The sequence below is a fragment of the Drosophila arizonae genome, chromosome 3 (assembly GCF_054131065.1).
Source record: "Drosophila arizonae isolate 15081-1271.41 chromosome 3, UAZ_ARI_1.0, whole genome shotgun sequence".
Classification (NCBI taxonomy): Eukaryota; Metazoa; Arthropoda; class Insecta; order Diptera; family Drosophilidae; genus Drosophila; species Drosophila arizonae.
The window spans coordinates 3943164-3963738 of NC_142923.1; the positions used below are offsets into that span (position 1 = coordinate 3943164).

General features: G+C 39.7%; 8 protein-coding genes across 9 annotated transcripts; 3 read left to right on the forward strand and 5 right to left on the reverse strand.

Moving 5' to 3' along the window:
* Nucleotides 1-7: 7 nt before the first annotated feature.
* On the reverse strand, nt 8-1120 carry LOC108610390 (protein D3). Its single transcript, XM_018002471.2, has one exon. It carries the CDS (start codon nt 887-889, stop codon nt 131-133), a length of 759 nt encoding a protein of 252 aa, XP_017857960.1. The 5' UTR covers nt 890-1120; the 3' UTR covers nt 8-130.
* A 328-nt stretch (nt 1121-1448) lies between these two features.
* Nucleotides 1449-3384, reverse strand: spict (magnesium transporter spict). The gene is made up of 3 exons (XM_018002468.2): nt 3195-3384; nt 2654-2957; nt 1449-2598 (listed from the first exon to the last, which is right to left on the reverse strand). The coding sequence occupies exons 2-3, from the start codon at nt 2922-2924 to the stop codon at nt 1742-1744; spliced, it is 1128 nt and encodes a 375-aa protein (XP_017857957.1). The 5' UTR covers nt 2925-2957; nt 3195-3384; the 3' UTR covers nt 1449-1741.
* A 250-nt stretch (nt 3385-3634) lies between these two features.
* Nucleotides 3635-5284, reverse strand: LOC108610386 (thiamine transporter 2). Its single transcript, XM_018002467.2, has 2 exons — nt 3857-5284; nt 3635-3786 (listed from the first exon to the last, which is right to left on the reverse strand). Exons 1-2 carry the CDS (start codon nt 5016-5018, stop codon nt 3647-3649), a joined length of 1302 nt encoding a protein of 433 aa, XP_017857956.1. The 5' UTR covers nt 5019-5284; the 3' UTR covers nt 3635-3646.
* Nucleotides 5285-6800: 1516 nt separating this feature from the next.
* Nucleotides 6801-9975, reverse strand: LOC108610381 (ATPase family gene 2 protein homolog A). Its single transcript, XM_018002461.2, has 4 exons — nt 9603-9975; nt 8944-9449; nt 8387-8887; nt 6801-8335 (listed from the first exon to the last, which is right to left on the reverse strand). Exons 2-4 carry the CDS (start codon nt 9350-9352, stop codon nt 6837-6839), a joined length of 2409 nt encoding a protein of 802 aa, XP_017857950.1. The 5' UTR covers nt 9353-9449; nt 9603-9975; the 3' UTR covers nt 6801-6836.
* A 692-nt stretch (nt 9976-10667) lies between these two features.
* On the reverse strand, nt 10668-16148 carry PICK1 (protein interacting with PRKCA 1). 2 transcript variants are annotated; one of them, XM_089466324.1, is made up of 5 exons: nt 16012-16147; nt 15767-15835; nt 15539-15673; nt 13743-13854; nt 10668-12164 (listed from the first exon to the last, which is right to left on the reverse strand). In XM_089466324.1, exons 1-5 carry the CDS (start codon nt 16050-16052, stop codon nt 10830-10832), a joined length of 1692 nt encoding a protein of 563 aa, XP_089322450.1. In that variant the 5' UTR covers nt 16053-16147; the 3' UTR covers nt 10668-10829. The 2 variants fall into 2 exon arrangements, with proteins under 2 accessions (XP_089322450.1, XP_089322451.1); XM_089466325.1 differs by lacking the exons at nt 15539-15673; nt 15767-15835 and having other exon boundaries at nt 10669-12164; nt 16012-16148.
* Nucleotides 12456-13531, forward strand: LOC108610389 (uncharacterized). The gene has a single exon (XM_018002470.2). The coding sequence runs from the start codon at nt 12690-12692 to the stop codon at nt 13470-13472; it is 783 nt and encodes a 260-aa protein (XP_017857959.1). The 5' UTR covers nt 12456-12689; the 3' UTR covers nt 13473-13531.
* A 22-nt stretch (nt 16149-16170) lies between the features above and the next one.
* IFT43 (intraflagellar transport 43) lies at nt 16171-17261 on the forward strand. The gene is made up of 5 exons (XM_018002472.2): nt 16171-16312; nt 16365-16624; nt 16690-16713; nt 16767-16889; nt 16945-17261. The coding sequence occupies exons 1-5, from the start codon at nt 16274-16276 to the stop codon at nt 17222-17224; spliced, it is 726 nt and encodes a 241-aa protein (XP_017857961.1). The 5' UTR covers nt 16171-16273; the 3' UTR covers nt 17225-17261.
* Nucleotides 17262-17362: 101 nt separating this feature from the next.
* Nucleotides 17363-19757, forward strand: CCT4 (chaperonin containing TCP1 subunit 4). Its single transcript, XM_089466326.1, has 4 exons — nt 17363-17610; nt 17854-18646; nt 18713-19397; nt 19457-19757. Exons 1-4 carry the CDS (start codon nt 17505-17507, stop codon nt 19472-19474), a joined length of 1602 nt encoding a protein of 533 aa, XP_089322452.1. The 5' UTR covers nt 17363-17504; the 3' UTR covers nt 19475-19757.
* The last annotated feature ends 818 nt before the right edge of the window (nt 19758-20575 follow it).

Below are 20575 nucleotides of genomic sequence, written 5' to 3' on the forward strand. Positions count from 1 at the left end.
AAAAAAGTTTATGCTAAATGCATCTTTATTGCCAATATTCAATTACAATATCAGTTTCTAATTAACAATTCATAAAGAACTCCCTTCCCACATTATGTAATCCATACAAATGCCTCGGGTACATATGCCTCTAAGCACCCAACTGCTTGTAGAGAATGGGGACATAGTCATCATACTCGGCCTGATAGAAATTTCCGGCAATAGGATCGCCCAAATTGTATTTTTCAGCAAACTTGGCAATCTTGAAGCCTCCGCGTCCATCGCCGCTGTTGTTCGGCAACGGCTTCTCGTCGAAGTCCAGCTTGCACTGTTGCTCGTACACCAAAAATACATATCGATGCAATCCGGTGTCTGGTGGCGGGCCGGAGCCAATATAGGCCGAGAGCACCTGACCCTTGGACACGTTGTTGCCGGGAATGTTGCCGACAAGCCAGTGATGCCATTCACGGAACTTCGGATCCTTGCGGCTCGGTGCATCCGGATCGGTCATGCACAGGGTGTACAGCTTGGAAGGATCGGCTTCCCATTTGACACGGGGCTCACCCTTCACTTGAGTGGGGGTCAATACCACACCGGGCTGTACGCAAATGCCGCCGTCATATTCAATTGAAACAACGGACTTGGGTGCCTTGCAAATGACATCGGGCACAATACAATTCTCCTCCATTAGGCTGGTGACTGATTTGAATGAAAAGCTGCGCAACGATATGAGCACGGGCGAAGCTCGTTGTAAAATGACAAAAGTTTTGCAAGTTGCTTTCGTTGCGGCTCCTCTAATGGCATTCCCATTGACAGCCGCCATTGTTGCAGCCCTAACGAGGTTGTTCCATCGATTGCCGAATGGACATTTCACCACGTAGCGCGCAAATCCAAAACGTAAGGCACTCATTTTTCGGTCTGCTCACAGTTGCTGCCTAATGTTTAAATTATTTCCACGAGTATATATGTATATAGCTGTGGAAATAAATTGTTTAATTAGCAGCCCTGCCATTCACAGTGAAACGCGGCAGTTTGTTATCGCCACCGACTATTGCCGAAATTTAAAATCGGACTAACAAAAAATTTTATTTACATTTTTTGATTTGGTTGTATAAGCTGTAGACTTAAAAAGCTACTAAAATTTGTTCGATGTGGAGATATTTATATATAAGCAAACCTTACTAGATGCGCGTTATTGTTGGCTAAATTATAATAAAAGCTATAAAAGTTTAACTAAAAAATTAAACCAAGAATAAATATTTGATTTCACATATCATTTTATCATGTCACTGCAATAAACAATTTCAAATTGTGATTTTGGCAGCTCTGCCATTCACACGGAGGCGCTTTCGATTGCTTTTGTTATCAATGATCTTCGAAATTAAAAGCCCGGCAAAATAATTTAGTTTGAAATGCAGCTATGGCTTTGTTGATTTGTAAAATCTAAATGATTTTGATTAAAGTATGGGTAAGTTAAAAAAGATTCGTTTTATTAAGGATTAAAACAAACAGAAATTGGCAAGGGTATATACAATTTTAATAATGTTTTGAATATGCCTAAAAAGAAATAATAACTGATCGCACTTTTCAACTTGTAAACAATATTCTTATAACGCTAAGACTTAACGAAATGTGAGTGAAGGAACATTTAATGATAAATGCGAATGATATGGGAGTTCGTGTTCTTTGTTTGGATTGCAATTTCAATTTTTGTTCAAGCTTTTGCTATGGGGAATAACTAAACTTGATAGCGCTGCTTATGTCAGGCCTTGCGAAAGACATCGCTGGAGCCGTACGAATAGCGACGCTCCTTTAAATGAGTACTGACAAGGACCTCCTCATCATATTGCGAGAGGCGTTGCATCTTGGGGCGCATCAGGCCACGAACATCAGTCAAAGTAATATCAATATCCTTAAATGCATTTAGCATAAACACAGCGATGATGATCACCAAAAAGCCACAAACATCGCCGAGGATATTCTCGAAACGCATCTTGCTGAACTCCTTGAGTAGTATGGCAGATGCCGTAATCACCAAGGTGGTGAACATCACATAATAAACGGGAGTCACGATGCTCGTATTGAATATATCCAGTGCCTTGTTCAAATAGTTCATTTGGATGGCTATAAAGGTCACTGTGACGACGATGAGGAACCATGGCATCCAAGTGCTAAACACATTTGAGCCATTGGCAATCGTACTCCTGATGGCCAAGCCTAAAGCCTTGCAGGACATTACAGTTAAGGACCCAATTCCGGAGCAGACGAATAGATAGACACAAACGTTTGTGTGTCCATATTGTGGAGCCACGAAACAGGCGATAAATGCACATGAGCCAAATATACAAATTATGTAGAGTATAAAAACTGGATCCTGTAGCATTTCGAATAACACTTGTAGGTCCTCGATTTCCTTCTCCTTCGGCGAGTGGATCACCACAATCGTAGAGCCCAATATGCACAAGAAGCAACCAAGTTTGCCCAACAAGTTGAGCTTCTCATTAAGGAAACGCGATGCCATAACCGCAGAGATGATTACACTGAGTGCTCCTAGAGGCGTGACTAGCGAGGCGGGCGCAAAGGCATAAGCAGCAAAATTGGCTGCTTCCCCAAGACCCACTGAAAGCATATTAAATGAGTATAGCGATATAAGAATTTTCCGTTTATGACTCACTTGTTAGCAGCCCCGCCCACCAAATCCATTCACGCAGATAGCCAAATCCTCCAGCTGCAGCGCGCACTTCGCCATGTCTGCTAAGCCTTAAGAGCGCCTTCTTTTTGATTATAAAGCTGGAGCCAATAAAGAAACATGATGAAATGGCTAAGCCGACGCCAATGTAAAAATCTGTATTCGAGATAGACTCAGTTAAGGTATTTGAGGCAGATGCAGCGGCTATGGGGGAGGTGGCCACAGCAGGAGGCAGTAATGAGGCTTCACTACTCATTTGTCAGCTATTTGAATATTCTTAACCGCAACTCTACAAAATGAAGAAAGAGCACAAATAATTACTTAAGGCCAAACACACACAACGCATATATATATACACACACACACAGTTAAAAACACGATATTCAACCGTAATCAGCTGCAAGTTGTTTTTGAGTGAGTCACATTCGCCCTAATGACCTGCACTTTATACGCACTTACATATATATGCATATCTGTACTACTTAAGTATAAACAACTCTCTTTATACTCATTAAAACAAACGTACTTGTATTCTTAGCTGCCCATGCAAAGATAGCGAAATCGCGTAGACCGAAAGGCGTTCGACTTTGTTTTGGTTTTTACGATTACAGCATCGATTGCGTCTGAGCCAGGGCTGCAGTAGCATATCGGTTTTGTCTATTTTGCAACAGCGAAATTTTGCATATGTTATAAAAAAACAGCTGATCGCTGTAATGCTGTATTTGTGACCGTTTTCTGGTACATTTTATGAAAGTCGTCATATTTTAAATGATTATTAAGTCAAATTATTATACTTATTATTCAACACATTTATTTTGGAAGGACTTCTATATTACTTTGGAAAGACTTGATTTTTATTAAATAACTAATTGCTGTTAATAATAGTAATGTAACAGTGACATTTTAAGTTCTCGTTTGCTTAAAACATATGTTCGGTATGAAAAGTAAACAAACAAATTCAAAATATATTATGGATATTCAAGACGCATTTATTGCAGGAGATTTTTTTGCAAATATCTTAAGTAACAGCTGTAGCAGCAAATAAGCTGCGCCCAAGACAATGAAATAGCCGCCGTACACAATATACTGCGTTTTTGGAGGCAGACCAAATCCGGTGTCTGGAAAAATATTTATAAAAAGTATTAGCTATGGAAATTGAATAGGAATTACTTTAATTTTGTTACTTACCCGTTACTACGACAATGGTTAAAATGGTTTGCAGTACCAGTGCCACCAGCATATTGATGCCAAAGATCAGGCCGAAGCTGTCGTCCACCAGGTTCTCGGCCACTATGGCAGCGGCCGCTGTGATGATGAAGAAGAACACGGCACAGAAGATCACGTAGCTAACGTAGGCCAGCCAAACGCTATTGCCACACGCCGCTAGCAGTAAAAGTGCGCCCAGAACAGCGACACAAATGGAATTGATCAGCATGTAGAAGCTGCGTTTGCTATTGCTGTTCAACATGCCAGCCAGGATGGCTCCAATGGCGCCCAGCAGGGTGGCCACCGCTTCGACTCCGCCATTGTAATTACTCTGCTTTTCGGGCGCCAGCTCCTTCCACAGAAATTGTATGTAGGATATGACCTGTATTTGTCCACAAATGGCCAAAGCCCACCAGACGCTCCACAGAAGCACCACAGGATTCGTATACGAGGAGGCGAGATGATACCATAGCAGGCGACCAGCATTGCTCAAAGAGAACTTTGGAGCTGTTTCGTCCGTAGTAACTAATACAACAGCCTTTGCCTCTGAATGATGCGTTTTAGTGGAGTAAAAGTAGAGACTTCGTGGCACACTTGGCAGCAGCACTGAGATGACCAGCGATATCACCTGCGTGCTCAGCGAAATGAAATGTAGGCCACGAAAACTCATACTGTCCGTGGAGACGAGCAGCTGGGCAATCACGCCACCGAGAAATTTGCCAGCCAAAATCGCGGCTCGCGTATGTCCGGTGACCACTTGATAGCGTTCCCGATCCACTTTCGCATACATGTATGTGTAATAGGCCACCTCAGCGGCGGTGAAGAAGCCATAGAATAGCTGTGCCAACTGCAGCTCAAAGATAGTGTCCGTCCACAGTAGAAACGAGAACAAAATTATGCCAGCTATCGAGGAGAGCACAATAATCGGCTTGTAGCGCAGCAGATCCGTAATGAGAAACACGATCACCAATTGGGCGAGCACGGCATAGGTGCCAAAGGGATAAACATCTTGAGAGATTTGCTCTGTTGTCACGTTGCCCCAATCGCCAGCCAAATACTCGGTGACAAAGGGTTCCGAGGGTCTCAGCTCGCGAAAGAAACCGAACAGACACAAGAGCAGAGAAATTTTTAGCCAGCTCTGCATCTCAACTGGAGAAGCAGCCGATACGCTCTCACGCCCGTTAATGTAAATATATTGCGGCTACTTGATTGAGTGTCGTAACCGCAACGCCTGCTCGACAACAACTGTTCCGATCCGATCAGAGGCGAAACGCGACTCGCGACTCGCGACGATTCGCTGACGGTCAGCTGAAAGCAAGAGCGACCTATTGCTTTCTTCCAAAAAACGTTTCAAATTGCGAGCCGAAAAAAATATTTCACGATTTAAAACAAGCAATATACCTATGTACTAGATACATACATATGTAGGTACATACAAACATAAATGTACTCATATATTTACGAGCTGGTAATACCCTGCACTTTCGATTACTTTAAAAAAGGTCTAAAATACACATGTGAGCTTACAATTAAGCGATCTAATTTAGTTCGAGTACATATTTATTTTGTGCTATTTATAAAAATACGTTTTTTAAATCTATTTTTAAATGTTAAAGAAAAATATTATTTGTAAGTATTAAAAAATGCTTAAAGTGTTTATACATTGTGAAACATTTTAAAACTGTATCTTTAAACGATACAAAAGAAAAAAAAAATAAATAAATAAAATAAATAAATAAATAAATAAATAAATAATAATAAAAAGTAAATAAAAAATAAAAAATATACATACAGATTTATCTAAAAGAAATGTAATATATAAAGTTAAAAATAATAAAAAATATGTATTAACTATATATTGAATTTACAAGGTATTTTTTGGCATATATGCAGTATATGTTCAGTTTCCTATTGGCATTGTAGAGTTTTTTTCAATTGGGCAATCAAATTGATTTTATTTTACTTATGGGTATAACAAGCTTGCCATTGAGCTTGCAACACTTTAAACCAAGGTTATTAACGCGACTGGCTATCTAAACCTGTATTTGAATATATAATTATATTTGCCTGACAGTTTGTAAGTTCTGACCAAAGTTTATATTGCTTATACTTTTGGTAACGTGGCATATTATATTTTTGATCCACAAGCAAGTTAAATCTTGTATATTGTTAAATATATGTATATTGCTTCTATAACTTTATTCCAAAGGAACATTAATTTCATAGACCTTAATACTCTTTCATTCCATTCTCAATCACTTATTACACTTTTTACAGGGTAACGCTTAGTCGACTATGCAGTTCTCCAACTTTCCTGCCTCCTATTTCTTTTTTTTTTTTTTTAGATTTGGCAGACTGATAAAACTGAATCTTATCACAGACAGCTAATATTCATACATATATAACTCTAAATAATTGTTTGCCTTGATTAATCTATATCGTTTAGGTTTTTATGAATTTATGAGTTTAGCTTATGATTATGTGTTGAAGCGCTAAAGTGATTCCACAAAAAAAAAAAAAATAAATAAATAAATAAATAAATAAAAAAAATATGCGAATTAGACACAAAAGCAAATATACATTGGAATAAATTAAATTAAAATTGAATCAAAATATAGAAAAATCCCCCAATTTACGATTTTATTTATTTATTTTTTATATCAATATGAACAACGAAAAAGAGAAAATGAAACCTAAATAAAAAATTATTATCTATGTATAAACAAATTCGTAAAATAAAATGTTATTTTTTAATATATATAGGAGTAGTCGAAAAAATGATACATATCGTACTATATACATATATACGGTATATGCTACATATAGGTTTCCAGAAATGCCGCAAATGCTTTATAAATCAATTTCCAATTAATTTTAATTGTTGTCAAGCCTTTCTACAACAAATAAAATTTAAATTAAGCAGAAATAGTTTTTTAGAACATCAAAAAGAGAACTTTATTATCTACTTTTTCATGTATTCCTGGTAGAGAAGCAACAGTTCGGGGCTTGTGCGTGGCTTCACTGTCGCCAGCGCCGATTCGAAGTGTCGCCAATGCACAAGTTCTGCCTCGAAGCTCTGCTCCAGAGCGCTGAGCGCTGCCTCATGGCAAACAGCCTGAATCTCTGCACCCGAATAGCCTTCGGTGAGTTCGACCAGCTGATCGACAATCACATCCTCAGCCAATGGCATGGCACGCAGCTTGATGAGGAGGATTTCGCGACGTGCCGCCGCCTCTGGCAAACCCACGTAGCAGACACGATCAATGCGGCCGGGCCGGAGCAGGGCCTTATCTATCATATCTGGGCGATTGGTGGCCGCTACAATGGTGACATTATGCAAAGCGTCCACGCCATCCAGTTCGGTCAGCAGCTGGGTGAGCACGCGCTCCTTGACAGACGAGCCACCAGCGGAACCCTCGGATCGCTCGCCGCCAATCGCATCGATTTCGTCGAAGAAAACAATCGCCGGCGCCACTTGGCGAGCTTTGCGAAACACCTCGCGCACCGCACGCTCCGACTCGCCCACCCACATGGAGAAGAGCTCCGGGCCCTTAATGGAAAGGAAGTTGAGTTTACTTTCCGTAGCCAGTGCCTTGGCTATCATTGTCTTCGAGCAACCAGGCGGACCAAACATGAGAACGCCACGCGGTGGCTTAATGCCCAGGCGCTGAAATTTATCGGCATGCAGCAGCGGCCACTCGATGGCTTGTTGAAGAGTGAGACGCAGTGCAGCCTGGCCACCGATATCTGACCAAAGTACATTTGGACTCTCAATGAGCACCTCGCGCATAGCTGAGGGCTTCACTTGTGTGAGTGCTGCTTGCAAGTCCCGTAGCTCTAGAGGGCGAGGCTCCTCCTTCAGTGTAGCTAGCGTGGCTGTATATACGAGATTAACCAAATCGGCGCCCGCATAGCCATGTGTGATGCTCGCAATGTGCTCCAATTCGACATCTTTTATTGTATGCTCCAATTGTTGAAGCTGACATTGCAGAATCTCCTTGCGAGCAGCTGGGTTAGGAGGCCCCAGCTCCAATTCACAATCTAAACGACCCGCACGCCTTATGCTCGGATGCAGTGCATCAATTTGCGAGCTCGTGGCCAGCAAGAAAGTGCGACTCGTCTCAACCCGACAACCGCTGCTAAGCAGATCGAGTTGGGAGAGCAATGCCAGTGAAGCACGCTTGACCAAATCATTGGAATCCTGTTTAGGACAGAGAGTGTGAATATCCTCCAAGATAATCAGCGAGGGATGTGGGTAATGCGAGTAGGCGCGCTCAAAATATGCCGCCAGCTTTTGCTCTGTTTCTCCTAGAAATTTGCTAAACACTTCGCCACTGCTGATATTAATGATTTGGACATTTTTGTTGCTTCTCTGAGCCGACGAACACAGGGCCTCACAGATCAGGGATTTGCCACAGCCGCTGGCGCCATAGAGCAGCAAACCACGGGAAATTTTAATGCCTACAAGAATATACTCTTCAATAAAATATAGTTAAATATATATTCGCTTACCTTTTGGCATTGGCTTGTAGCCTAGTGCAAAGTCCATGCTTTCTTCCACCAATTCGATTTGCTTATCCAGTCCGCCAATCTTTGCTTTACTTAATCCTTGATCCAGTTCTGGCTGCTGCTCTTTGACTTGTTCCTTATTAAGTAATATCTCCAGCCGTGTCGCATTTGTTATTTGCACAAATTGTTGTGTGTTGACCAAACTTAGATTGGCCAGCGCATTCTCTAGAGCATCTTCTTCCACTCCTTGCCAACTTTCCAGGCGAAAAGTCAAGGGCTTGTTAAAGAAATTTAAATACAGTTCGCTGCCATTCCTGTATACTTGATTCACTATATTGCGCTTGAGTACCGCCGCCACGTCTGGCAGATGCATTGGCTCCAATTCCGATTCACTTGAATTTGAATGCCTTAGAGTCACGCTAGCAGCTGCAAAAAGTTGACTGTGGTTCAGGGCTGAAATGCGGAGCAATTTGCCTTGGAATACCGACCAATTTTGTCTATAATCTGTAATAGCAGATCATTCATTATTAATTTTCCTTTATTAAAGATCTCCACACTACCTTCAGCTGTGGCAAAAACAGTCGTAAGAAACTGCTCTGAAATGGGCCAAAGAATGCGAACCAGCGCAGGATTTTTAGCTTCTTCCAATGCAGGTTCTACAACCACCTGTTGCCCAATATGAAATTGAGCAAGCTGTATGGCACCCTCCGACATAAATAGAAGTGTGTTGGCATATTTCGGCGGTAGGTCTTTCAAAGATTCCACTTCAAAATTTTTCTGCTGCACGCTGCTCGTATAAAGCGTTCCATTGCGCACAAATTCTGTTTCTACAGCTGCGCCACTTACGTCTTCATCTAGAGGACATACTCGTTCGTGTGTATCCCGTGATTTGCTTGTTATGTGTACATTACATTTCTCACAGTGAAACCAAGTAGCTTGGTTCTTTTTATTACTCGACTTTGGCGGCATGTCGGCAAACGGAGCACGTTTTGTTTACATTTTGCCAAACAGCTGATGGTGTTTGCATGCGCAGTGACTGGCAAAACTGAAAATTATATGTGAATGGCTGCAAATACGTAAAGTGCGCATCGTTTAAATTTGAAGTTAAACTTGAAATATGAGCCAAATGGCTTGGTTTTTATATAGACTGTGCATTGCATAGGGTCATAGTATCTTTGAGTTGCTGAATATTCGCAACGTATCGAAATATTTTGTTTACCTGTTGCGTTGCCAATCAGCTGTTTACGTGCGCTACGAACGGCAAAAGTGGGACAAGGACAATCATTGAATTTATCGGGCACAAACTTTAATATTGATGATTATATAAACTGCGTAGCATTGTTTTTTATACTTTCAACACGTTGCTGGTGCGGCCAATACATATGTATGCATGTAAATATATGTATGTATATTAGGTTTTGTTTTTATACCCTGAACCCATTGAAAATGGGAAATCAGGGTATAATGGTTTTGTTGAAATGTATGTAACAGGCAGAAGGAGGCGTGGCAGACCCCACAAAGTATATATATTCTTGATCAGGGTGACGAGCTGAGTTGATTTGGCCCTGTCCGTCTGTCTGTCTGTCCGTCTGTCCGTCTGTCCGTATGTTTGAACGCGTCGATTTCCGAAGATATAAGAGCTAAATGTTCGTAATTACAGCGCGGATATCGAGTTTATCATTAAAATTCGATAACTCATCCCGATCTTTTTTTATCGATGAAAAACCTTATCGAAAACCAGTTATAAAATTATATCTTCTACATCTTTATTGCTAGAGTCTCCAAATTTTGAATGTATGCTTATATGCAATTCATACAATTTCGGTTTTTGTTAAAATTTACCCCCCACCTCTAAATTCACCCCCTCACCCTCACTTTTGTAAAACGCGTATTTCAAATACTAGAGACTTGTGCTTTGGCAATTACATGCATATTCATGTTATATTCATAATCTAAAAGTTTCATGAAGATCGTACGTACACAAAAAAAGTTATTAAACAATTAAGTTCTCATAGTAAGCGCACACTGCAGCCCATGCGTGTTTATGCGTGGGTGCTTGTATGTGTATGTGTTTGTGTATGTGTGTGTGTTTCTTGTGTAAGCTGAAAGACGCGAAAAATTATTGAAATAGCTAGCACTCCAAGGGTTCAGGGGATCTCGTAGTCGAGCAGTCTCGACTAGAGCTTTCTTACTTGTTTAATTAGCAGCTGTGTTAGCGCGCACTTTTAATGGCTATGTAAACAAAGTTAACGGTAAAAAGCTTTTGAATTATGGTATCGATACGGAAAGATAGTTTTTGTATTAGTTTCTAGTTTTATTATTCATTTGGTGTTCAATATATCTAATTTCACATACACTTAACAATATATACACGTAAATAGCAAAACGAACAGTTAGAAAAAGAGCTCGATTCTAATAAAGGAAATTCTGTTTGTACACAAAAAGTCTATTGCAGCAGCAAATCAGTTTCGCTGGCATTGGCTGACATCAGATCCCGTTCGAGGCTTGTCGTAGCATTTGCCTGATTCAAAAATAAGTCAAAATCGTAGCCGTCATTCTGTGCCGAAATGGAATCCGTTTGATTGCTAATAGTTTGCGGATTGGAAAGCAAATCCACATCGTGCAAACCCAGTTCCTTGAGCAGGGATTCGTTTTCGTTGGCATTGGACGCAGTTGTGGGCTCCTTTAGTTCCACATTGATAATGGGCGCCGGCTGCTCGACGGCTTCCCTGCCGTATGTTACTTTATGGGAACGTGTTGTTGAATTCTCTTCAATTTCGTCATCATCCAGCTCCTGGGGCTTGAGCGTACTCGATTTGTATTGAAAATCCGTTTCCTTAAAGTCCACTTCAATGGGGAAGAGAGGAGGTAGGGAGTCCAGACGTGCCACCAAGCTTCTGTGTAGTTCCGCCAAACTATCGAGTAGGCTGCGCAACTGCTTATTCAAGTCCATGGCATGCTTGCACTCCAGCAGCTCCATTTTCTCGAGAACATCTGTGCGCAGCTTGGCGAACTTGCTACGCGCATCCTGGCGACAGCGCAGAATTAAACGATATTCATAGTTGCCCGTCTCGACGCGATAGAGCGGCTCCTGCAACGCTGCAAAGCCATGCTCCTCATCATCCATCTCCTTGACCTTCAGGCAATAGGAGAGATAGGTGAACTTCGCATCCGCATAACGTCGCACGGTTAATTTTGTGTCAGGTATGGCCTTATTCAGATACGTGCCCAGATCTGCGAGCACGGGCTTAATTTGCTTAATGATAGCCAATCCGTCCTTTTCCAGCGAGCGATGAAATTCGCCAAAAGTACGAAATGCTTCGCTGGCACGCTGCTGCGGCTCATGTGCCGAGATCTGGGTGAAACAATCGCCAAAGCTCTTGTATGTCTGCAATAGATCGTAATAGGCCTTCAGCATGCGTCGCGCATGCTCCACAAGTCCTTTGTACATCAGCTCTGTGCCCTCCAGCTCCTCTAGTCGCTTGACCAGCGAATCATTGCATAGTATAGCCCTCGATAGACCCAGCGTGTCAGCCGTATTGCTCGACAAATTGTCCACAATGCGATGCTTCAGTTTCTTGAGGATTATGTCCAGCGTTTTGCCCTGTTCCGGATCTGCGTGCAGCTTGTTGTAGTGAATGGTCACCTCATCCGTAGCAGTTTGAATCATCTTGGCGACCTCCACTTTGGTTTTGCCCTTAACGCTCACCGAATTGACAGCGAGCAATTCATCACCTGATTGCAGGGAGCCTTCACGGGCAGCGGGAGTGCCATCAAAGACCTGGAATGGAAAAGAAAATTATTAATAAATAAGGTTGTAATATATACCCTAAAAAACTTTGGTTTTATGGAAAAAATTAAATTTAAATTAATTAACAAAAATATCTAGAGAATGTCTTTATAAAGAAAATTAATGCAGGAATATTTAAAGCAAAAATTTATAAATATATTTGAAAATCTATATATACAGCTAAAATAATTGATGTTTAAAAGAGTTACAAACTTAAATTATATCTTAATATATAGACCAAAATTATGTCCTTCACATAGCAAAATATAAACATACTCAAAATCTTAGAACAACATAGCTTCATTTTTGGAAAACCTTTTTGACAGATTTGCTTTGATCTGGAATTCATTTTCGATATTTTAATTTTGTAGCAAATCGGTAAAAAAAAAAAAAATTATTGTGTGAATAAAATTAAAATGTAATGTAAAGGTGTTTAGTGAAAATTCAGTTAAGCGAAATTGCGTTTTTTTGAAATTTGTTTGAGACGAGAACCTGTCGGAACGATACCCAGAGACCATGACGTTTTCCCATTGGTATAGGGACAGAGAGGTTGACTCGCAGCAGGAGAAGCCGAAATCGAAGCTGGTGAACCGCGTGCAACGGTTGGACGCGCGTTTGCAATCCATAGTATTGGAGAATAATACGAACAGGTTGTTGCGGCAGCAGGCGGGATTGGATAAGGCGAGGATGAATTCGAAAAAGAAGAAGACGCTGCGCAGATCGCCAAAGGTGTGCAGCATACAGCACGTGTACGACCGCAATCGGCAGCAGGAGCTGCGTCAGTTGCAGCAGGAGCAGAGCCGGCAATGCCAGTTCCATAGCCATGCGGTGCCAAATTTCAAGTTGATGCACAAACGCTGGGAAATACGAAATCGAACGCGTCAATTGAAATGCTTGTACAACTTGACCAAACCGCAAACGCCACACACACTAAAGAAATCTATGGAGGCGGCCAAACGTTGGCAGACGGAACGGGCGAATCTGGAGCAACAGATAATGAGGGAGGTGACGCTGCGGCCGCAGTTGAGCCAAGCCTCGGAGAGCTGGCGCCAGCCTCCGTTCGTGCCGCGCATCTTATCGAGCATTGTGAAGACTGAACCGTTCCATCTGAAGTCCGTGGAACGGGGCAAGCTGCGCAAACAGTTCGATTTGTGGAACCGGCGGGAGCAGGAGACGCGCTGGCAACGAAAGGCGATCGAGTGGGCGCAGCGCTGCCACGACGAATATGTGCAGGCCCGCAAATTAACCAATTTCAAGGCTACTCCAAATCCCTGGAAGCGAACTAAAGCAATCATCTGAAAGAAATTTCAACTGATTTTTTTTTTTTACATTTACATTACATTTTTGTGAAAAATAAATAAATTCCTTTTAAAATGTAAAAAAAAAAAAAACAGAATTATTTATAATTTCATAATAGATTAATTAGGGTTTTCGACCATAATTAAATTATTATTATTATTAATATTAATATTATTATTATTATTATTACTAGTATTATTATTATTATTATTATTATTTTATTTTATTTTTTTTTTCTTTATAACAGATATCGTAAAAAATGTCACTTACCTGCACTATATAGAGACATGGACACATCGGCGCACCGCCTCCAATGCTAATGCCAATTAGATTACTCTGATCCTTCGTAATCACAACTGCATTTGTGCTCACAGTCATGCCCCTGCAAATGTTTGAATTGAAGTTCGATTCAGCTGAAGTTATTAGCATATATGTATATATTTATATAGTCTAGACCTAAGTTAAAGCTTTTTGTTAGAGCAATAAGCGTGCGATACTCACATCAATTTGTGCAGTTTTCTAATTAGCCATGAGTTGTTAAAAAACTTTAAAAAAAAAAAAAACACTTTCTGCAATTTTAATTTTAGAATTATTCAAATTAAAAATAATTTAATAGCTTCAGCATTGTTATAAATTATTTCAAATGAAATTTCTGTCTGGAGCAATGTACCTTTAACTATATATATATATATATATATATATATATATATATTTTTTTTTTTTTTATTATATACAAATTATTTTAAGATACAGAGGTATATAAGCTTTTATCGTACTATATATTATAATATGAAATATTTTACATATATTTTGTTTTTTATACCCTGAACCCATTGAAAATGGGAAATCAGGGTATAATGGTTTTGTTGAAATGTATGTAACAGGCAGAAGGAGGCGTGGCAGACCCCACAAAGTATATATATTCTTGATCAGGGTGACGAGCTGAGTTGATTTGGCCCTGTCCGTCTGTCTGTCTGTCCGTCTGTCCGTCTGTCCGTCTGTCCGTATGTTTGAACGCGTCGATTTCCGAAGATATAAGAGCTAGAGACTTCAAATTTTTTGTAAAATGTTCGTAATTACAGCGCGGATATCGAGTTTAAAATTCGATAACTCATCCCGATCTTTTTTTATCGATGAAAAACCTTATCGAAAACCAGTTATAAAATTATATCTTCTACACCTTTATTGCTAGAGTCTCCAAATTTTGAATGTATGCTTATATGCAATTTATACAATTTCGGTTTTTGTTAAAATTTACCCCCCACCTCTAGATTCACCCCCTCACCCTCACTTTTGTAAAACGCGTATTTCAAATACTAGAGACTTGTGCTTTGGCAATTACATGCATATCCACGTTATAATCATAATCTGAAAGTTTCATGAAGATCGTACGTCCACAAAAAAGTTATTAAACAATTAAGTTCTCATAGTAAGCGCACACTGCAGCCCATGCGTGTTTATGCGTGGGTGCTTGTGTGTGTATGTGTTTGTGTATGTGTGTGTGTTTCTTGTGTAAGCTGAAAGACGCGAAAAATTATTGAAATAGCTAGCACTCCAAGGGTTCAGGGGATCTCGTAGTCGAGCAGTCTCGACTAGAGCTTTCTTACTTGTTTTTTTCTTGGTTTGCTATCCAATATTCTAAAAATCAATCATAGAGTGTTTTGACTATAAACAATATTATATATTTCAATCTTCTTGTAGTTATCGTAATAAATTGGAATATATCTATTATTTCATTAAATTGTATATGCTTATAAAATAGGATATATCTCTAATAAAGGACTTTCTAGCAGTTATATATTTTTTGGACCCAAGGAAAACATAATAATGTAATTTTCAAATGAACTACACACATATACTCGTGTTTACTCTATTAAAAAATAAATAAATTTAGCCTTTAGGAGCTTACAAAATAAAGAACGAGGCATACAATAAATACGCTTTGTCTCCGTCTAGGTTTGGGTTAGCTTTTGAGACACTACTTGAAGTATATGCTTTATATAACGGTTCATATAACGATTTATAACGTTTCTAACGGTCTAGTGAGTCAAGAAATATTGACTTACAAGCGATCTAGCTCGTATTTTTGTTTACTAAAGAGTCCATATCGATCTGGTGTTAGCTCGAGGCCAGTGCAAAAGACCGCAGTTTCTGTATCGGTGGCCGCGCTGACTTTTAAATCCTCCAATTTTTGTTTCGAACTTTTAGGAATCAGATATATATTTATCATATATATACACATACAGAGAGAAATAGAGGCAGAGCTAGTACTTCCTATTCCACCCGATACTTACGCCTCAAAGTCGGCCATGAAATCCTCATTTAATTGTATTAGCACTGGCGTGGCCTCGCTTGTTTGCTTTCTAATTAAATTTTGTATTACATTATTTTATATTTATGTTTGAATTATCATAAACAATATGTTGACCCAATTATTGATTTTTTATTTCAAACAGTTGGCAAAGCTTTTCAGTTTCACGTTTAACCCACGAAATGTATTTACATATGCAAGCGTATATACATGCATTCCGGTACTTACATTTTATCCTCGTAGAAGAAATCATCGTCGTCCGTCAGCATTTTGTCAATTTTCTTATTTATTTACTATTTTAAACAAGCAGGCCTTAGAGCCTTCCCATACACTTCTGACGTGAACTTGGCTGCTTAAGAAAAACCAAAACAGTTTTCTATCGAGTAATATCGATGTTTGGCGATACTATCTATTGGCTACTTTACAGCACTGCCAATACAACTTGTTGCCTAGGCAACGCGAAAAATATAAACAATAAATTATTTGTGCAATGGATTGGGCTGAAGAACTGAAAATGACTATAAGAAAGGTTAAATTGAATTAAATAAAACTATAATTTATATAATTATGTACATTTGTAGACCACTGCACGCAAGGGTCGTCGCTCAAAGAGTCGCGATGTCTTGAAAGAGGAAAATCAAGCGGGATCTTCATCGAGTGCTGCGTCGACACACAAATTGAATAAAGATATATCCATAGATATTACGTTAGATGTACAAAATGATAGTAGCAGTCCCACATCTACAACACCTACAGCATATAATAATGAATTTGATTCAAGTCGACCGCCCATCCGGCGCGTCTCTGGTGGCTGGGCAGATTCTGGTTTAAAGGGACTTAAGTAAGTAAAAGTTTTAAAATTCGAGTGTTAATAATATAATAATAATACGAATTTATTTGTTATAGATCCAAGAAGAATTCATTTGATGAGTAAGCAACTACAGCTTTCATATTAGCTCACATAATTAATATCAAATTTATAGTGAACGCTTTCAAGTGATCAAATCTGCGACAAGTTCAATACCAACGGATGATATACCAATTATACCGGATTTAGATGATGTCAGAGATGAAATATTGCTAAACGAAATTGTTGAGCCTGCGTCGTAAGATAGTTTCTTTATATAAACTTTATAAAATAATCCTTTATTTAACTTACAGAAGCGTCGCTATTAGTCGCGATGTTACATTTAAAGAGTTAAGCTCCGATCTGCTCTCACAAAATGCCTTTTCAGCAATAGAAGACGTGGATTTGACCATATTGACACGTTGCTTACAGGTTCAGGAAAGCTTGGATGAACCGGACGAAATTTGGGAATGGGATAAGCTCTTTACGGAGATAACTGCGCAAATAAATTCGGATAAGACATTGAATGTTGGTATGCCGGAAAAGACAGAAATTGGACCTGATGAGGTGCCACCTACGGCTAAATACAATTAATTCTATAAAAATAAAATAAATGTAATATTTAAATTAATTCGCGCATTTAAAATTCAAATTGCCATGCAATAAGGGACGCACACAAAAAGTTGCTAAATAATACCAAAAAATGTTAAGTTATCGAGAAAAAATCGATAGCGTTGCCGAAGTTTCTCCCGTCACTATCTGTCACGGGGCAGCGAAAAAACATAGTTGTAGACAATTTTTAATCTGTGTTAATCGCGTTTAAAATTGTGTTAAAAAATTATAAACTGCTTATAATTAGATCATTCATACAACAATGGCGCCGAAATCCAGAACAGTTGGTGTTCCACCAAAATCACAGACCTTTAAAGACAAGTCAAAGCCAACCGATGTGAGGCTGTCCAATATACAGGCGGCAAAGGGTAAGAAAATATGTGGTTATTGTTGAAATATGCTAAGTCGTAACATAAAATGGGTGTAGAAAGGTTATTTATGATACTTATTGTGAATTATGTTACATGTTTGTTGTTGGTAGGATGAGATAATGTATTTAAATGTATAAATAAAAAGCAGTTGCCGGCTGCCGTCTGGAAGCTTCTTAGTGATGACAATATATGAGTCATGTGTTTCGGTATGGGATTCTTACTAATCGATTCTTTTTGCAGCTGTTTCCGATGCCATTCGTACCAGCTTGGGTCCTCGCGGCATGGACAAAATGATTCAGGCTGGCAATGGCGAAGTATCCATTACCAATGATGGTGCGACCATTTTGAAGCAGATGAATGTGTTGCATCCCGCTGCAAAAATGTTGGTTGAGCTGTCCCGTGCCCAGGATGTTGAGGCCGGCGATGGCACCACTTCTGTTGTGGTCATTGCCGGTGCCCTGTTGGAGGCATGTGAGAAGCTGCTGCAGAAAGGTTTGCATCCCACTGCCATTTCGGATTCCTTCCAACGTTGCTCGAACAAAGCTGTGGAGATTCTCACTCAAATGTCGACTCCCATTGAACTCAAGGATCGCGAAACTTTGATCAAGAGTGCTTCCACATCGCTCAACTCTAAAGTTGTCTCCCAGCAGAGCAGCTTGCTCGCTCCCATTGCTGTGGACGCAGTGCTAAAAGTCACCGAACCAGGCAAAGAGGCATCGGTGGATCTAAAGAACATTAAGGTTATTCAGAGCTTGGGCGGCACTGTTGAAGATACGGAACTGGTCCAGGGCTTGGTCTTCACCAGCCGCTCGGCCGGCACCAATGCACCCAAACGCATTGAGAAGGCAAAGATTGGTCTCATTCAATTCTGTATTTCGGCACCAAAAACCGACATGGATCACAATGTGATTGTTAGCGATTATGCAGCCATGGATCGCGTACTCAAGGAGGAGCGCTCCTATATTTTGAACATCGTAAAGCAGATCAAGAAGGCGGGCTGCAATGTCCTCCTCGTACAGAAGTCCATATTGCGGTAGGTTATTTGAGTTTGATGTTAGTTGTGGAATATAACGTATAACTTAATTTTACGTATCTATAGTGATGCCGTCTCGGATCTGGCTCAGCATTTCCTTGACAAGATCAAGTGCTTGGTTGTCAAGGACGTGGAACGCGAGGACATTGAGTTTGTATGCAAATCATTGCATTGTCGTCCAATTGCCTCGCTGGATCATTTCACGGCTGAGAATTTGTCGAGCGCAGATCTCGTCGAGGAAGTTGCCAGTGGCACCAACAAGTTTGTCAAGATCACGGGCATTCAAAATCAAGGACGCACCGTTTCCATTATCTGCCGTGGCTCCAATAAGCTCGTTCTAGAGGAGGCTGCACGCTCGTTGCACGATGCTTTGTGTGTGGTGCGTTGCTTGGTCAAGAAGCGTGCTCAGATTGTGGGCGGCGGTGCCCCTGAAATAGAGATGGCATTGCAGCTGGCTGCACTGGCTCAAACCGTCGAAGGTGTGGATGCATATTGCTATCGTGCCTTTGCGGATGCCCTGGAGGTGATTCCATCAACTTTGGCCGAGAATGCAGGCTTGAATCCAATTGCTACGGTGACTGAGCTGCGCAACCGCCATGCTCAGGGCGAAAAGACAGCCGGCATCAATGTGCGCAAGGGCGCCATCACCGACATTCTGGCAGAGAATGTGGTGCAGCCGCTTCTGGTGAGCACATCGGCCATTACACTGGCCACCGAGACCATACGCTCCATACTGAAGATTGATGATATTGTGAGTAGAATCTCTTTATTAAATATTATTATGTTATTAATTGATATTTCTCTTTGCAGATCAACACGATGAGCTAAGCAGTTTGGCTTTGCCAGCAACTCTTATCCTTCTGTGTATTTGTGCGCTCTCATCCCGGCTGCAAACTCTACTTATTTGCATTTTCATTTAACACACACACACATATACCTACGCACACACACGTATATGATAAAGAAACACACACACCATCCATATCGTTTCCATTTTGCGGCATCTGGCTCGCCTTTATAATGAATAAAATTCACATAATATACACTACAAGTTAATATGTATTTAACATTTAAATAAAAACTATGTATTTCGCTTTGTATTAACAACGAACTGAATAATTTGTTTTATATTTTTATTTCAAATTTGGTATTTGCTTCACGCTTGCCACTCGTAAGCATGTTTGGGATTTGGTGTTGCCATATCTGTAGAAAAAAGTGTAGAAGACATTTTATTTGGCGGCCAATTTAAATTTTGTTTTCCATAGTAGTAAGAAATTTTATTTTGATTTATTTGTTTAAAAAATATATTAAATATATAACAATTTTATCATAGAATACATATAAAGTACTTAAAGTTCCGTATGAAAATGTACAAGCAAAAAATATACGCCATGAAATAATATTGAAAATAAAAAGTGAGTCAGGATAAAAATATAAAAATATTTATTTTAAATTGAAAATTTTAAAAATAAATGATTTAATTGAAATTCAAGACAAAACTAAAAAAAAAAAAAAAAAAAAAAATTAAAAATATACTGAAAATAAAAAAGTGAGGCAGATAAAATTCACTTTTATATTTAAGCCCTGCAACTGCGGCAAATTGCTTTTAATTTGTATACAACTACTGTTGTCTATTGTCATTAGATCTAGGAATCGAAAATTTCTTGCTGTTTATATCCGCTTTGACACATCGTTGAATGTGAGAAATTCCTTCATGCCTTTTGCTTTAGTAGTGCTAACATTTCAAAGGATTTGCGCCAGTTTTCCCTTGACATTCCTTTTGTTGTTCGAGTAAATAAAAATCACTTGATGCGATTTTTATGATGTGCGTTAAATGATTAAACCACTTGAAATGGTTTCAAATTGTCAAAAAAGAAAAAGGCGAGAAAAATAAGGGACAAATCTAAAGGTTTTTTCCTACTATTTTCC

Excerpts from the sequence above, each read along its gene's own strand:
- CCT4 (XM_089466326.1), top strand. The coding sequence starts at position 17,505 with ATGGCGCCGAAATCCAGAACAGTTGGTGTTCCACCAAAATCACAGACC. Across the intron at positions 17,611-17,853 it reads CAATATACAGGCGGCAAAGG|CTGTTTCCGATGCCATTCGT; the intron begins GTAAGAAAATAT and ends TTCTTTTTGCAG. Across the intron at positions 18,647-18,712 it reads GTACAGAAGTCCATATTGCG|TGATGCCGTCTCGGATCTGG; the intron begins GTAGGTTATTTG and ends ACGTATCTATAG.
- spict (XM_018002468.2), bottom strand. The coding sequence starts at position 2,924 with ATGAGTAGTGAAGCCTCATTACTGCCTCCTGCTGTGGCCACCTCCCCC. Across the intron at positions 2,599-2,653 it reads GTGGGCGGGGCTGCTAACAA|TGGGTCTTGGGGAAGCAGCC; the intron begins GTGAGTCATAAA and ends ATATGCTTTCAG.
- LOC108610381 (XM_018002461.2), bottom strand. The coding sequence starts at position 9,352 with ATGCCGCCAAAGTCGAGTAATAAAAAGAACCAAGCTACTTGGTTTCAC. Across the intron at positions 8,888-8,943 it reads TGTTTTTGCCACAGCTGAAG|ATTATAGACAAAATTGGTCG; the intron begins GTAGTGTGGAGA and ends CTGCTATTACAG. Across the intron at positions 8,336-8,386 it reads CTACAAGCCAATGCCAAAAG|GCATTAAAATTTCCCGTGGT; the intron begins GTAAGCGAATAT and ends ATATTCTTGTAG.
- LOC108610389 (XM_018002470.2), top strand. The coding sequence starts at position 12,690 with ATGACGTTTTCCCATTGGTATAGGGACAGAGAGGTTGACTCGCAGCAG.
- LOC108610386 (XM_018002467.2), bottom strand. The coding sequence starts at position 5,018 with ATGCAGAGCTGGCTAAAAATTTCTCTGCTCTTGTGTCTGTTCGGTTTC. Across the intron at positions 3,787-3,856 it reads AACCATTGTCGTAGTAACGG|ACACCGGATTTGGTCTGCCT; the intron begins GTAAGTAACAAA and ends ATATTTTTCCAG.
- PICK1 (XM_089466324.1), bottom strand. The coding sequence starts at position 16,052 with ATGCTGACGGACGACGATGATTTCTTCTACGAGGATAAAAT. Across the intron at positions 15,836-16,011 it reads TTCTTCTACGAGGATAAAAT|AAAGCAAACAAGCGAGGCCA; the intron begins GTAAGTACCGGA and ends AAATTTAATTAG. Across the intron at positions 12,165-13,742 it reads CATGTCTCTATATAGTGCAG|GTCTTTGATGGCACTCCCGC; the intron begins GTAAGTGACATT and ends TTTCCATTCCAG.
- LOC108610390 (XM_018002471.2), bottom strand. The coding sequence starts at position 889 with ATGAGTGCCTTACGTTTTGGATTTGCGCGCTACGTGGTGAAATGTCCA.
- IFT43 (XM_018002472.2), top strand. The coding sequence starts at position 16,274 with ATGGATTGGGCTGAAGAACTGAAAATGACTATAAGAAAG. Across the intron at positions 16,313-16,364 it reads TGAAAATGACTATAAGAAAG|ACCACTGCACGCAAGGGTCG; the intron begins GTTAAATTGAAT and ends GTACATTTGTAG. Across the intron at positions 16,714-16,766 it reads AAGAAGAATTCATTTGATGA|TGAACGCTTTCAAGTGATCA; the intron begins GTAAGCAACTAC and ends TCAAATTTATAG.